The sequence below is a fragment of the Leptidea sinapis genome, chromosome 8 (assembly GCF_905404315.1).
Source record: "Leptidea sinapis chromosome 8, ilLepSina1.1, whole genome shotgun sequence".
NCBI classification, from domain to species: Eukaryota; Metazoa; Arthropoda; class Insecta; order Lepidoptera; family Pieridae; genus Leptidea; species Leptidea sinapis.
The window spans coordinates 10,953,565-10,971,169 of NC_066272.1; the positions used below are offsets into that span (position 1 = coordinate 10,953,565).

The 17,605-nt window shown below is 33.5% G+C and overlaps 2 protein-coding genes across 2 annotated transcripts in view; both read left to right on the top strand.

Moving 5' to 3' along the window:
* LOC126965679 (rab-like protein 6) overlaps positions 1–17,605 on the top strand; it is a 339,766-nt gene that overhangs the window by 191,191 nt on the left and 130,970 nt on the right. The window lies entirely within an intron of this gene.
* On the top strand, positions 30–13,468 carry LOC126965704 (cytoplasmic 60S subunit biogenesis factor ZNF622). Its single transcript, XM_050809445.1, has 6 exons — positions 30–704; positions 1,745–1,945; positions 3,997–4,151; positions 5,616–5,759; positions 10,786–10,914; positions 12,594–13,468. The coding sequence occupies exons 1-6, from the start codon at positions 231–233 to the stop codon at positions 12,703–12,705; spliced, it is 1,215 nt and encodes a 404-aa protein (XP_050665402.1). The 5' UTR covers positions 30–230; the 3' UTR covers positions 12,706–13,468.

Sequence of the window (17,605 nt, forward strand, 5' to 3'; positions counted from 1 at the left end):
TCTTGTTTGATAAAATTGATATATGAATAATTGCTCATTGTAATACGTACAATTGTTGCAAACTACGAGATACAACTTACAAATTTCAATTTACATAAAATAAAAAAATTAATGTGCTCATCTACTTATACAAGTAGAAGTATAGAATTGTAGTTCAATTTATATTATAATAATAGTGTAATCAATTGTGTTCATTCTTGTGATACGTCGTGTTAACAAAGTAATTCAGAATGCCTGAAAATTTCACGTGCATTACATGCCAGGTGGTTTTCATTAGTGCTGATTTACAAAGGGAGCATTATAAATTAGACTGGCATAGGTATAACTTAAAAAGAAAAGTTGCTGGTATCCCTCCAGTTACTCTAGAAGAGTTTGAATTAAGAGCTAAGGAACACAGAGAACAAGCTCAGAATGAAGCCAGTCCAGAAACAGTTCACTGTAAATGTTGCTCTAAAACGTTTAATACTAAAAATGCGTTTAATAATCACTTAAACAGTAAAAAACACAAATTAGCAGAACAAAAGTCTAGCAGTGAAATGGAGCAGGGCAAAGAAAAGAAAGAGGAAGATGAAAGTAATTCAGATAGTTTTGAGAAAATTGAACCTGGAAAATCAGTAGCAGCAGTTCACAATAAATTTGTTATCATCAATCAAGATGTGTTATCCGATGATGAAGATATTGAAACTGATTCAGAGATTGAAGAGGTATTTTGTAAATTATGATAAAATAATTTCAAATGTAATGATTTGATAAGTTATTGAGAATTTCATAAGCAAATTGTTAAATAACAAAAATTTTTTGAAGCTTTCAAATTTTTATTATCAATAAAAGTATAAAATATTGGTTTTTGAGACATGCTTTACTCCTAAGGTTTTCTACTCAGGGTCTTATTTATTGATCATAATGTTTTTTAGTTTTTTATTAGTATCTAACTGCTCTTTACATTTTTGAATTATAGCTAGATTCTACCTCTTATTAAATGTGAATTACATTCCCCCTTTTTCACAATCTTCACAAAACACTTTGACTTATATAGGCTTACATTTGAGTAATGGAGATTTGAAGCTTTTAGGCAGAAAGTGTATACATTATATTGAGTTAAGTTAAGCATAAAGAGGTTTTGCTGTACTTCATATTTAAGAAGGTTTTTCAACAAATATCACTAAAAAACTGAACACATCTTCTGGTCACAAGAAATCTGTGTAAATGAATGCTTGAATGTAGCTTTATGATATTAACTAAGTGTTGTGGAAGTGTCACTCCCTATGGTAAATAAATATGCTTCTATTTCTTATGAGAATTTATCTCAATCTTTATGAAATTAACCCGTCACTGGCTAAGCTGCCACAAAGAGCATGGCGCACATGCCCGTCTTAGGCCGCCAATGAAATAAACAGAAATAAAAACGAACGTCAATGCTTTTGTTATTAAACAAAGCAGACATACGACGTCTGGTTTGGCACTCAACAGTAGTTTTGATAGCCGACGTCAGACATCTGATTGGCACCTCGCGGGTTAAAAGTATCCATCTTCAAAGAAAAAGTTACACATTGAAGGTTTATGCAGTGTATTGTGTTCAAAATGCTAGATGTCTGACAATTTCAACCAGAATAGTAGAAGACCTGTGTATCTTGATAAATCTCTTAAAAAGTAATAGGCAGTAGTATAAAAATAACTTTTAACTCTTCAACAACAGCTTAAGCATATGATGACTTATATAATATTTGTCTTAATATTTTTTCAGCTAGATTCAGATGAATGGGAAGAGTGTCGGATAAAAGGAAGTGATTCTCTCATAAAGCCAAAAGATTGTTTATTCTGTGGTCACCATAGTAAAAACATGATGAAAAATGTAAAACACATGTCAGTAGAACATTCATTCTTTATTCCAGATGTTGAATATTGTACTGACATTAAAGGGCTGCTCTTGTACCTTGGAGAAAAGGTATGTTAAGATCTGCTAAGGGGATATCTTTATATATAAAAATGAATTGCTGTTCGTTAGTCTCGCTAAAACTCGAGAACTGCTGGATCGATTTGGCTAATTTTGGTCTTGAATTGTTTATGGAAGTCCAGAGAAGGTTTAAAAGTCGAATAAATATGAAAATGCGCGGAATTAAATTAAAACTTATCTTAGGTTCTTTTGATGTGTGTACGCGGATGAAGTTGCGGGTATCAGCTAGTAAAAATATATTTTTAGATGTGAGAGTGAGTGAGTTTTAGATTAGAGTGAAATATAGCTCACTCAAAGGTAGATTATTATTTCCATCCATTACATCATGTGTGATGTGCCATGTTTCATATGTTATGAATAATTGTGGTTTATTGTTTCTTTTCCATTTTAGAAAATAATTATATTACATATGAATTGAATCTTATACTAGAAATATAATAATTAGACATTTGCAATGTTCATCATTTTATCACGAGTGAAACAACTAATTCTATTCTATTCTTCCTACTATGGCTCCTGTGGAAGGTTTTAACAAGTTTGCCAATGTCACGTTAAGGTAGACCACCAAGCTTAGAGTATTCTTTTACTAATTTTAATGGTATTGATCGGTGCTTAAGATTGAAACAAGTTTTATTTCATTATACCTGAAACAAATATATATGCTGTTAGGGACAAACACAAATATAATTACTTAAATTATTTGATATAAGTACTTAGTGCTATTTACAACTTAATCTTATTTATTTTAATATATTTACATAAAATATATACAAAAGGAGTGAAAACTAGGGAGGGAGACATTTAAAGGAAGTTGGGGGGGAATTTCAGGAGGTATAAAATTGTATAAAGAAGGTTGGGAAACAACTCATCTTGTTAATGTCACTGTTAATGTCGTGACAGTGATAGTTAACACATACTCTGTTAAGACTAGATGTCAGTACACTACATGACTATTTTAGACAGTTGATATGAAGCTTCATTCCATAATTTTGATGCAAGTACAGAAATCGGTTTCATAGAGTGGTCATTGTGGGAACAAATTGTATGATATTTGGGGAGGGTTCTCTTTCTTAATATATGGTTAAGAAGGTGTTGACTAGCCCATGTATCATGCTTGTGGCAGCTGGTTGATTGTATAATCTGATATATTTTTATAGTTATAATCATTAATATAATTCTCATAATATGCTTACCTTATACCTAATAATACCTTTATTTATTTAGGTAATTACAGTGTGCTTCAATGCACCTATACTATACTCAATAACTCTTGTTGCTTTAAAAAAAAAACACATTTATTATTTGAACTTATTAGTAAGTCATTAAGTGTTTGATATTTTATTTGTTATTAGAATAATTTGTAACTTGATGAAGCTGTAAATCTTGATTTAAAAGAGTTGCAATGAGTTTCTTGACACTTCTTCTCGTTAAAGGTCAACCTTTTCAGAATTGGCGGTAATTGGTAAAATACATATTTTTTTACATTTATAAGTCATTTCTTGGACCTAAAAGAAGAGCCATATTTGTGTTGATTCCATGTATATGTTTTAAATCTAAAAACACTGATGTTGTGAATAAGGAGACATTAGTATATAATCATTCATTCTTATTTTAATAACACATTATTATTCCTGTCCTAAACTTCTTCATCCCCTTTATGACATTCTTCCACCGAAATTTCCCCGTCCAGTAAACGTTGAATGTTTGTTAACGTCTGTGTTTAGTCCTTATTGTAATTTTTTATGTAAATATGTCAAATATAATAATATTAAGCTGTAAATATGTAATGTATATATATAAAATAACACTATACTCAAAAAAAACCTGCCATTTATAAATTATCCAAATTAAATTCATACAAAATTTCCATACTGTGTCTCTTCAATTCCACTCGACATTGACGAAATAATTTGCGCCCGACTGGTGCAGCCACACGCCATATCACAAAAAATTTAATTGAACACATTATTATAGAAATGACTTTAAAAGGTATATGCATACAAAGGTATATATAATTAATATGGTATCCAATTGTTTTGTAGATATCCCAGGTATACATGTGTTTATGGTGCAATGATGCAGGGAAGACATTCTATTCAATGGAAGCGGCTAGAGCACACATGCTTGATAAAGGACACTGCAAAATGCTCCATGAAGGTCTTGCTTTGGCAGAATACTCCGACTACTATGATTACAGGTAGTTATATATTACGCACACCATATTTGTATTATCAAATACATGCATTCTGTCTGTCTACATTCATTATGACTTACTGACTTCTTCGCTGTAATAATAAAGAGAATCGCGACATTTTGGAGCCGATTGCGCAGCTCAAAAAATAAAATCCTCGCGGCTATATCTGACGATATCAGCCCTATATATAGACGATGGATATCTGTTCACATGGAGAATAACAAAAAATAAATTGGACATGTAACTAATATTATGAATTTTTATATATTGGACACCACACCCTTATACGGTGATGGTTTTCTAGTTTTTAAGTTTACTTTTAATTAGAATAAATAATTAATGTTAACTATGGGACATAATTGGCCTGAAATAAAACAATTATTATTATTATTATTATTAACTGAAAGGGCAGATAATTTTCTTATCTTTATTGTATAATAATTATAGAGGTAGTACAATACTTATTATAAATGAGGTCACTTTTGTCTGTGTAACAGTAGTTGATATGTTTATTATCCTGTTGTAATAAAATGTGATACATTACACATAAAGAATATTGTCGATCTCAATTTGCCAGTGTCACTTGCCCATTTACGCCCCCTTAGATAGATAGTCTTGGTAAATTTTTTTTTTATGTAATAGTAGGACAAACGAGCGTACGGGTCACCTGGTGTTAAGTGATCACTGCCACCCACATTCTCTTGCAACACCAGAGGAATCACAAGAGCGTTGCCGGCCTATAAGGAAGATGTACGCGCTTTTTTTGAAGGAACCCATGTCGTATCGTCCCGGAAATAACGCACAAGGAAGCTCATTCCAAAGCTTTGTAGTACGTGGAAGAAAGCTCCTTGGAAATCGCACTGTGGAGGACCGCCACACATCCAGATGGTGGGGATGATATTCTAACTTGTGGCGTGTCGTGTGAAGGTGGAATGATGGTGTACTTTGTACAAGAAATAAGCATAACTAATTTACTGTCATCCATCTTCTTGTCATCATCTCTCAAACCATCTCAATATTTTCTTTTCAATAACTCCTATGTGACATTCGTACATTTCTCCTCTGTTCTCAGGGTTTCACATTCTGTCAATCTCAGAAAGAAAGAGAGAGAGTTGAGCCAAGTTGTATCTTCTATTTGGAACACTCTTGCGAATATTGCCTAATGTTAAGAATAAACCCTGTTTAATTATTGTGTACTTATGTGTCAATGATGTCATTAAAAATCATTGGGGTATGTTATATGTATCATATTCACCTGAAAAGCCCAGTTTGTTATAATACTTTAACCCCCTTATTCATAATAGTCTAACTTAAAGCATTGCTTATTCTCACTCTGTCTTCTTCTATTGACCTAAGTCAGAATGAGAAAAAACACTCCTTAGCGGCTGTTTTAAGTTAGCGGACCATTATGAATAAGGGGGTAATAGTGTAATAAATAAATTGTTTTAAAATATTTCTTGTGAACAGTGCATCATATCCACAAGAAGATGAGGATAAAGACATGGATGTGGATGTAGATGAAGAAGTAGAGAATCCTGCAATGTTGGAAGCTGATAACTTTCAACTGGTGCTGCCGTCAGGTGCTGTTGTTGGCCATAGGTCATTGTTAAGGTATGTTTTAACTGTAACTTTATTTTTGTATTTCACTCTGCTGTCTTGGGGAACTGTTTCATTTTTGTCCAACCCTAATTGTCATCTTTTAGTGCCAATACACTAACCACATGACATAAGCATTGTCAACTTTTAGGCCCGGTATCCATCAAAGTGGAGAGCTTTTTGTATTTTGATAAAGATTTCGTCATTTCCACACCTCCTCGCCGCTTAGCTACAGTGGAAATGGATCAAGCGGAGAGGAGAGGAGATGCCTCATTTGTCTATAGCATTTTGTGCCGCGTCGAGCGATCAAGTAGCGCACATTATAAGCACAGCTCACATCTCCTCTCCACTTTGGTGGAAATAAAGTGACAGCTTCACGGATTATCCCCTCTCTTCTCCTCTCCATTCCGCTTTGGTGGATACAAGGCCTTATTCCTCATTTATATTTAGCACATAGGATTTATCTTTTGTAGCTTTATGGCGCTCATCATAGATTTCACTACAATCTTATGTTAGCCCATTATGCGGTAAAAATTAAAATATCCAATACCCATTGATGGCTGGATGCCAAATCAGAACTTGGTTTGGGATGTTCTCATTTGGTTTTAAACCTTCGACACTTTTTTTTTTAAATTTCTGACTTTTAAGGACACTGTTCAGTCTGATAATTCAATGTTTGACATGTTCTGTGGCCGATAAACATGTATCTGTAAATAAATAACAATAAAGTACTTGAGCTAATTACAATAAACAATGATATCATGCAAAAAGCCAATAAATATTGTTTGCTATCTGAGTATTATATTAACAACATAATATTACAAACATATGGAGCATATAAAGGTCATGTTACTCATATTATGACCAAGCACGGCTTTTACGTATAGCTAAAGAATTTATGTACAAGTACGGATGTCTCACTCCGCAAAGAAATAGGGACTCTTGCTGTCACACAATAAGGTGTAATTCAGATCGCATAGCGCTACTAACCTACATTTTTATTCACCTAGTAGTTGCCTCTCTTTCTATCGCGTGACTTGCCTTTTCTCACGACATTAGGGTTGACTTCTTTACCTAAATCTGTGTAAATCTGGTAATTTCATTATAATAATAATCACTTTAAATTAGATTATTTAATCGTCTTTAGGAACCTTAAAAAATTTAAATGTGGATCGCATTGACCTCATTTTTTAAAAATTGAAGTAGGTGACGACTTAGCTAGCTCGTGCGTCACTGCTCATTCGTGAGTCCTTACTGGCTGGTCTACTCTGTAGAGGCCGCGGCACCTATTTACGATTTTTTATACCTACACGGGGATTGAGACAGGCCTGGTATAGCTATACCCCCTTATTCATAATGGTCCGCTATCTTTAAAGCTGTGGAATAGCTCATTCCACAGCTTTAAAGTTAGCGGACGTTAGCAAAACTGTTTGGACAGTATGACTGCAGGATCAAGTCTTTTGTAATTACACTACCTAGATAATATATGGTGAATAAAAAAATGAAGAATGATACACAAGTTATATTGAAAAATTCTTCCGAATGTGTGGCTAGAAATGTTATGTTATCATAAAAGAAGTATAAAGGAGCGGACGGCTCACCTGAGACGAAGTGATCTCCATCACGCAACACCAGAGAGCTTACACGAGAGTTACCAGCCTATTTGTTTATTGTTGTTGTACCTTTCACTTCCTTCCTTCCTTGTGCGGTGTTTCCGGGACGATACGACATGGGTACCTTCAATAAAAGCGCGTACACCTTCCTTAAAGGCTGTCAACGCTCCTGTGATTCCTCTGGTGTTGCAAGAGATTGTGGGCGGCGGTGATCACTTAACAACAGGTGACCCGTACGCTCGTTTGTCCTCCTATTCCATAAAAAAAAACAGCCGCTAAGGAGTGTTTTTTCTCATTCTGACTTAGGTCAATAGAAGAAGACAGAGTGAGAATTAGCAATGCTTTAAGTTAGCAGACTATTATGAATAAGGGGATTAGAATGCAAAGAGTTCGTGAACAACAAACAGCCATAATATTGTCATTCGAGCTGACAAAACACCTGCCGGTGAACACACAACGAAGTTTAATTCACCCACCGTTGACGAAGTGGCTGTTTTCATTGCCGGAGCAAGGACAAGAAGCATATTTTACGAAATAGTTCTTGATGTTATGATATATTATTGTGGAGTTTTTTCTAGTGGTAGGACTTTTGTCGATATGTTTCATTGCCCTTCCAGTAGGAAAATAACCTCATAGGATAGGGTAAGTCTATATATTTCATTGTCATTCACTAAAGAAAGCAATTCTGACATAGAAATACGACTATTTTTTTGATCTATCTCTCTCTGGTCATTGCGGTTAGCACGTGAGGTAGCTCTTCGTACGTTTGATTGTCTGCGACGACCTAAGACAGGTCGTCTTCTACTCGGCATCGTTAATCAGTTAAATCTGATAGATAGTTAACAGCTGTAGTTAATCAACAAACTATAGTTAGCTAAAATTAAAAGTTAATTTTTAACTCCTTAGAAAGTTAGAAAGATATAAAAATTCTAATTAGTTATTCATTTTAAACTATTCTTTCAATTTGATTTCTGAACGACGGCGTACACATCAAAGGAAAAACAAAATTGTTATTTTTATTTAATTTCAAGAATTTTCATATTTATCAACATTCTGTGGATTTCCACAAATAAATCAATACCAAAATTAGCCAAATCAGTCCATCCGTTCTCGAGTTTTAGCGAGACTAACAAACAGCAATTCACATTTATATATATAGATTATAAAACTTAGAATCTCCAACTCTTTGTTAGATAGTGTGGCTGTAGCATACAGTCTATTTTTAAATATTTATTTATTTACTAGCTGACCCGACAGACGTTGTTCTGTATATAATAAATAAAATAATGTTTTATATGAATTTGTCAATAATATATCATAACATCAAAAATTACTTCGTAAAATATGCACCCTGCTGTCGTAATGAAATTGTTTCACAGCAGAACTATCAAACCGTGCGACAATAAATTCTCTCATAGAAATTATGTATAGACACATCAAAGGAAAAACAAAATTGTTTTTTTTTTTTTTTATTTAATTTAGCAGCATTTTCCTATTTATTCACCTTTTAAACCTTCCCTGGACTTCACAAATAATTCAAGACCTAAATTGGCCAAATCCGTCCATCCGTTCTCGAGTTTTAGCGAGACTAACGAACAGCAATTCATTTTTTTATATATAGATTTAATATTTATAAATTACATGTGTAGCTTATATTAAATTTATAATTATGATATTATCGTAAACCATAGCCATGAGTCAAATATAAACATCCTATCAAACATTTGGAAAAGTGTGTGCTATCTCCACCAATTTTACTGAGGCTTAAAAAAGAAACGTGTCGGTGCAATGCCATTGGGTACGAGGTTCAACGAAGTTGCATTAAATTGGGTTCGGGTTATGGTATGACGGAAGATTGATGATTTTTTAATAAAACTGGGCACATAGCTATTGTTTTTTAAAATCGTAAATGCTGTATCTCCTTGTACATGAAGAACATAGATCTTATTAGTTCTCCTGCATGCAGTCTCTACCCTGTGACTGTTTTGTTCCCAAAAATAATAAACCAGCCAAAGAGTTTTATCATTTGTGATGATAAAAAGGCTGTCGAAGTGACAAATGTTTTTAGGATCGGTGTATTCGTATGAAACAGTTAAAATTAATGGAGAATATCTTAAACAATAAATTCATTTTTGATCATTTGTAGTTTTTTTTTGGACTATGAGGACAAATGAGCGTACGGGTCACCTGGTATTAAGTGATCACCGCCGCCCACATTCTCTTGCAACACCAGAGGAATCACAAGAGCGTTGCCGGCCTTTAAGGGAGGTGTACGCGCTTTTTTTTGAAGGTACCCATCTCGTATCGTCCCGGAAACACCGCACAAGGAAGCTCATTCCACAGCTTTGTAGTACGTGGAAGAAAGCTCCTTGAAAACCGCACTGTGGAGGACCGCCACATATCATTGTAGTTATTTTTATTTCGTTGTGGAAGCTTTTGTTGTGCTGGATTAAAGTTCAGGAACCTTTACTAAGATTTTGTTGTATTAATAATTGTTTAAACTATGTAATTTATTTTTATATTTGCATTTATTTTCAAACTTATATTATTGATACCAGAACTAATCACTGTGAAAAGAAGCCAACTAAACTAACGAAGTAAATAATGCTCGTTTCAAATACCAAACACTTTGGTGTCTTAATCTAACTTAACTAATAACTTAATTTTAATTAGTGAAAATGAACAATATTGTTTTACGAATTTTATAAACGATACATCACACCTTGGCAATGGAGAGACAGCCATAAGCCTAATCCTGACGCCTATTTCTGCCGTGAAGCAGTCATGTGTTAACATTACTGTGTTTCGCTCTGAAGGGCGCCGTAGCTAGTGAAATTACTGGGCAAATGAGACTTAACATTTTACGTCTCAAGGTGACGAGCGCAATTGTAGTGCCCGCTCAGAATTTTTGTGTTTATTTTATTCATTTATTTAAAACATCACAAAACCCACAGAACTTAAATTAGGTTATAATAATACTATTTTGTAGAACTTACATCTAATAACGGATTTACAATATTTATAATAAGACATGATACTTGTGCGTGTGTGGTTTGGTGAGAGTGCGTGTGTGTGTGTTATTGAATTACTCTAAATTTAACCTTCCTTTACATTTTTATTAACACTCCTTTTAAAGCAGCCTTTACTGTTATTAAAATGTTCAGTACTGTTGAATTGCTTATTATAGCTCCAGGCACTGCATTGTAATGGCCCGGGCGTATCAATTACCATCAGCTGAACGCCCTGCTCGTCTCGTCTCTTATTTTTATAGAAAAAGCCTGTAATATATATAAGTACCTAATACAATTTATTTAAAAAAAACAAAAACTGTGTTGTACATTCTGACTTTGCAATAAGCAATTGTTAAATTAATTTTTGTATAAAATTATTTGAATTCTAACTTCCCTAAATTAAAATAATTGTTGCAGATATTACAAACAGCATTTGAATCAAAACACTCAAGTGGTCGTTAAGAAGAGTGATCGCAAGTTGCATCGTCTGTTGGGAGTGTATCGTGGCTTGGGATGGGCGCCGAAGGAGCAGGCCGCGGCTGTGAAGTATGTCATTGTTAATATTTTATTTATAAACTCAAACCGAAACACATCAAAACAGAACCTTTTTAATTTACGCAATTACTCGAATAGACCCTCTAGGCTTTTGAGCAATAACACATTTCGTTATGTTTATTATCCCTCCATTTTATAAGTAGCTGACAAGTTAGTGTAAAAAAAAAAACATTTCATAGGAAAACCTTTTTGAAGTGAAACTTCTTTAGAATCGTTGTGATTTCAAACTGGATGCAACGGAAAAAACGACAGGTAAGAGACACAAATACAAAATTGTGTAGGATGAAGCCGGCAAAGAATGAGATAGAAATATGCATACTATTGAAGTGAAAACTTCTTTATCATCGTTGTGATTTGAAAGTCGATGAAACGAAAAAGCGACAGTAAAAAGAGCAGTCACATCAATTCATAATATTTATGGAAAAGGAGGACACGAGCGTACGGGTCACCTGTTGTTAAGTGATCATTGCCGCCCCACATTGTCTTGCAACACCAGAGGAATCACAGGAGCATTGGCGGCCTTTTGAGGAAGGTGTACGCGCTTATTTGGAGCTGGTACCCATGTCGTATCGTCCCGGAAACACCTAAATAAAATATTATTGGCAAATTCTTCAATGTATAATTTGGGTGTTTATCTTTCATTTAATAACAAGTCTATATATTAAATATTTTAATTGAAATGACTGCCAATGTTGTAAAAATTATGAATGCTGTGGTAGCTTATAAGTGAATTAACTCTTATCCATATTATTATTTTATTTTAGGTTTAAACATGTAATGAGTGTAAAAAGTCATAAAAGGCATTTATTTTCTCAAAATTGATTCCTTTAGAATTCTTTTTGATGTCATTTCTAATAACTACTAGATACTACTACCGCTTCGGAAACAAATGGCGCTCTGAGAGAGAAGAAGCGGCGCAAGAAACTCTCCCAGCTTCATTTTTTGCGCTCTTTTCAATAAAAATATACAATATTGTACAGTCATTTCTATCGCTATAAAATAATCACAATCTAGTGCCTGTCTATGTAATGTCTGTCTGGCTGTCCGATCATTGAGATATTCCGCAGTGGAGTAATAGGATTTACGACAGAGCCATTTTTTTATAAAACATTTAAATTTATTTATAGATAATGCCTGAACAGTGGGTGGGACTTTATTATAGAAGTGTATACATTTACCCTTAAAGCTATTGATGTATCTTATGAAGCCTACTAGAATTAGTTACAAGCAATCCCTTTTTTCTAGTGTTATAATAATGAAAATCACTATTAATAGTGATACAAAATCGTCAACTTTTTGCTCTTAAGAGCGAACGTATATTAAATTTTCATAAATGTACTGACAATGAACAGTCATAATATTTATTTCTTTAAATTTTTCTTTGAGAGACTGTCTATAACCAAGCTCATATATATGTCGAACAACAATCTTGTAATTTGTTCGTTGCCCAAATAAATAAGTAAATAAATAAATATACCCAGTAAAATTATGATGGATTTTTTTTGATGTGGCAATTTTAGAGGAATAATGCACACAGGCAAGTGTCTCAAGTAATGTGAAACAAATGTTGGTGAAATAAATGAAACCGTATGATATTTGCCTTATATTTTTTCAATGGTAAATTTACATTAGGCCGATGAACGAACTGTAATAAAAAATTTTGGTTGCAGGAAAGCGAGAGATATCCATTTCATGAAACGTGTCCAGGCGAAGTGGCAGATGAAGATGTCATTGAAGAACAACAAGTTCCAGAAGCATTACCGGGAGCAAGTCAATTTCTAGATGTTTCTAGAATTGACTAGTTTAGACTTGTTTTTTCTAGTACAACGGCAATCAAGGCTTGCAAACCGAAAAAAAATCCTGTTAATTAGCTATTTTACGGTTTTTGGTTATTAAAGTTCATTATAAAGGTTTGTATAGAACGGTTTATTCCATAGACTTCATCACCGAGCCATTAGACAGAGCAAAGTTATAAATGTAGTGATAATAACTTGGCAACACGTGGTGAGCTTACGGTCTACTATTGGGAAGTACGCTGGTCTTTTTTTTCATGAAAGAGGAGAACAAACGAACGTACGGGGTTCGTTGATGTTAAGTGATCACCGCCGCCTACATTCTCTACACAGAGGAATCACAGGAGCGTTGCCGGCCTTTAAGAAATCGTCTCGTTTTCACTCTCAATTTAACTAACCATTTAACATTGAGGTTAATTAACCAGTTGGTAATAGTTACTCCTTATTAAGACTCCGACAGAAATAATACATACAAACCGGTTTAAACTAGTTATAATCTTTCCATTTAAAACCGGCTCCAAGCCTTGATTGTAACAGTAGCTATTAAAAGCCTTCAGTGAATGTTGTTGTTTCCAATATGTTTCATTTAGTAATTGATTGTACCTTTTGTTATCTTTACCAACTAGTTGTTATGGGTATGTACCTACCTACAAATAGGTACCTACAAAGTAAATTTTTTTTTCATCACAGTCGTCCGTAATGTGGATCTTATTACGACGCCTTAAGGCGCATAATACAAGCTATGAAACATGCATGTTTTTACTTTTTTTTTATATTACCCAGATTAAGTTAAATCTGTACGTAAGTGCATAAACGGTGCATTCTTAAATAAAACAGCATATATTTATTATGTGGTGTTAAACAGTTTACACATTTTTAATATAATATTGAATTAATTGTTGCATACTACCTACCTGCGGTGGTATTATATTTAGAATCATTTAACTATATCAAATTATTCACAAAACACAAAAGAATATGTTTTAATTACGAAAATATTTGCTTTAATATATTTAAAGATTGGCTTTTCATTAAATATACTTATAGGATTAAACACAGCTTATCGCAATATCAATGACTCACCGCACAAGATCATATCAATAGTCTTTTACGGTCTCAATACAAAAAAGTTAAACACCTATTGAAGACTTGTTTTAAAAAGTTCTATTACAAATCCATGTCTTTCTGTTGTTAAGCGTCAATCTTCAGACGACGCTTAAATAGTTAGACACTGTGTAACAAACCACATGTCTAAGCCCACGGACTAGTAAAAAAAGAAGGACTCCGCGACGCGATATTAGCAAGTGAAGCACCTCTATGCTCGTGTGTGTGTGATTACGGGGGATACCATTTATACAATTTTTTTCTTCCTTAAATAATCATATATGGCCACAAATACTTTTATAGTATCGTTTTTATACTTTTTCAAATACTTTATTTAGACGCAGACTCATCTGTCATAGACGATGACAATTCTCATAATGGCCACCTATCGGCCTGTAGTAGTGTAAGTGTGTGCGTGGGGCCTATGTATATCGTTAATCGGCTTGTTTTGTTGCTTCACTGTTATGTAAGGTTGTTACCTTACATAAAAGTGAACCGGAGTCCTCCTTTTTTTTTACTCGTCCGTGGTCTAAGCCATGTTTAAATTATTTTTTGTAATAACATATATATAATTTTAATTCATAATTTAAACAATAGTAATATAATAAGTATATGAACTGAAATAAGAATGTCTCTCTACATGTCTTATTTTAGTCAGCTGATTGTCGGCATAAATATAGGTGCTGTCTTGAGATCCTGTCATACATACATGCATAATATTATGTAGATAATACTATATGTAGTAATAATAATAGTAATAAAAAGCCTTTATTCACTCCAAATACGGTACAATAAAAATACAGACCTCCGCCAAACTGTATAACAGTTTGTTGGCAGAGAAACAGCTCTCAAAGTTATATAAATATAACAATTACCTCCTAGTATGATTAAGTGAATAAAAAAAAACAATTTTATTAGCACAATATATTGATCAATTTGGTGTATTTTGCACACAATGGCAGTATATATTATACTAGCTGACCCGGCAAACGTTGTTTTGCCATATAAAGTATAATTCACGCGATAGTTTTATAAGTAATAAAATATTGCCTATATTATAGCCTGTACATCATTTTGTTCTATTGTCAATAGTTTTTGCAGCGCACGCAAAAATAGGTTTTCGATTTTACACCTTGTGTTACAAAATAGCAATTTATTTACGGATCCCTAATTTTGAAAAGAAAACAGCATAGCCTAAAGCCGTCCTCGATAAATGGACTACCCAACACTGAAAGAATCATTCAAATCGGACCAGTAGTACCAGAGATTAGCGCGTTCAAACAAACAAACAAACACTGCAGCTTTATAATATTAATATTAATATAGTATAGATAAACAAATCGAGGAGAAGAAAATCTAATCTTCGTTAATATTGCCTTTATATGTGTCTAATTTTAATTTTATGCGAGTAATGTGTAGTCTTAGGTTGATGAGCGCAGTGTGATGTTATCGGATTCATATCATAATATAATATACCTTGGGTTATTTTGTATTGTGTTACAATACTGTTACTGATGCTACACGCTTCAAATTATTTTGGATTTATTGAACCATCTTCTCGTATTCATTTATTGACATAAAAAGAAACTTACGTTTATTATTTCGGGTGATAGAAAAGTTTAAATAATTAATTAATTCACGCAGCAACAAGATATAATTTGCATGAGTACCAATTTTTACTTTATAATAATTAATTAGTATTCTCGTTGATTAACGCGAGTATTGCACATTTAAATAAAACACTTTTATAGGATTAAAACGCGTGTAATTTTACATTAGATTTTTGCGTAAAAGTTACATTTTCATTTAGTTAACCCGACGTTTCAAGACCTTTCCAGATCTCGCTTTCAGGGGGACTGCAGATGAAAACATCTAATTTAAAAACAGTAACAATTACTCGTGTTTTAATCCTTTAAAAGTGTTCTATTTAAATGATTTATTACTTTCACAGCTAACACTATAACGCAAACAAGCGTGGTAAAAACTGATACGTGAAGAAACAAGAATAACATTCAGATATTAAATACTCTAGAACCTAGAGTAATTAATAATGTTTTCTAGAGTGTAGGTCTTCAAAAATACATAGTTTTTAAAATAAATAGTTTTCAAAATCGTTATTCTATACCATAAATCTGACGCTCTCGTGTAACGCCAAAATCTGACGCTTAGCTCGGTTAGAGAGTCCGCACAGCGAGTTGCCCGAACGTCCGTATAAAAACATACTTGTAGTGGGTATAGTATTGCCACCGTAAAAACAAAATATATTAAGAAGCAAGATGACAATACCAAAAGTATTGAAAAAGTGTAAAGTGTATCTTGTAGGATGGTAAGGAACCTTGCGAGTGTCACTTCCGCCTGACTTTATTTTAAATGAAAAATGGACGAGACGAGCAGGACGTTCAGTTGATTGTAATTGATACGCCCTACCCATTACAATGCAATGCCGCAATATTGAAAAACACAAAAATTCTCAGTGACACTACAATTGTGCTCGTCACTTTGAGACATAACATGTCAAGTCTCATTTGCCCAGTAATTTCACTAGCTACGGCGCCCTTCAGACCGAAACACAGAAATGTTTACACATTACAGCTTCACGGCAGAAATAGGCTCCGTTGTGGTACCCATAATCTAGCTGGCATCCTGTGCAAAGGAACTTCCCACTGGTGGGAAATATATTAAGAATCAAAATGACAATAACAAATGTATTGAAAAAGTGTATACTGTATCTTGTACGATAGAAAGGAACCTTGCGAGTGTGACTTGCGCCTGACTGTTATATTGACCTGATGTTTTATTTGAAAGACTTCTATAATATACTAGCTGACCCGGCAAACGTTGTTTTGCCATATAAATTGTATTGATCTTTTTCTTGCTAGTTGATAAGAGATGGCGCTAGTTGTATTCATTAGTAACAATCACACTTCTTTTTTATTTTGTATAATTCACACTATAGTTTTATAAATTATAGCCTATTTGTTGTTCTGGTGTGTAAGCTATATTATTGTAAAGTTTCATCAAAATCTATTCAGTAGATTTTGCGTTAAAGAAGTTCAAACATACATCCAGACATACAAACTTTCACATTTATAATATTATTAGGATTATTTTGCGGCAAATTAAGACTCAGTCATATCCAACAAATCAAGTATTGTTGAATCGAAATCGTTCCAATTGGCGCGCATTTACAAAAAAAATAATCAGATTCCTTCAATTAGATTACAAGTTAATATACTTATATGACATTTTTTGAATATTTATACATTTTCCTATTTGAAAAAAGTTGATCTTTCATGAGAAGTGTTAAGTCATTGTCTAATCTATATGAAGCGATGCAATAAAAAAACTCAAATGTTACTTACCAAAAAAAGTAAATAAATAAACAAAAAACCACGAGTTATTAAGTACCTACAGTAGATGCATCGATCCATACCCGCTATAAAGAGGGAAAGGTACATTGGGAGCATTATATCAAATTGTGACAAACGATTGCTCTTCCAACTTCTTCCTTATTGTTTTAATCCGCCATTATTTTTACATGACTTCAATGTGTTACGGCCGTTCCCAATATACTATCTACAGATAGAGATAAATTACTACCGTCTACTGTCAGTAATTAGCTCTCAATAATCGGAAGCTGTCCCAATATACCCGATAAGTCATTCTTATCGCCTTATATTGGGACGCGTGAATTGCAATTTCCATACAAAGTACAGTATTTCCATACTGGTAAGCTATACGTCCTCCCATTGACAGACAGCGTGTACGGATAAGGTGAGTTACCG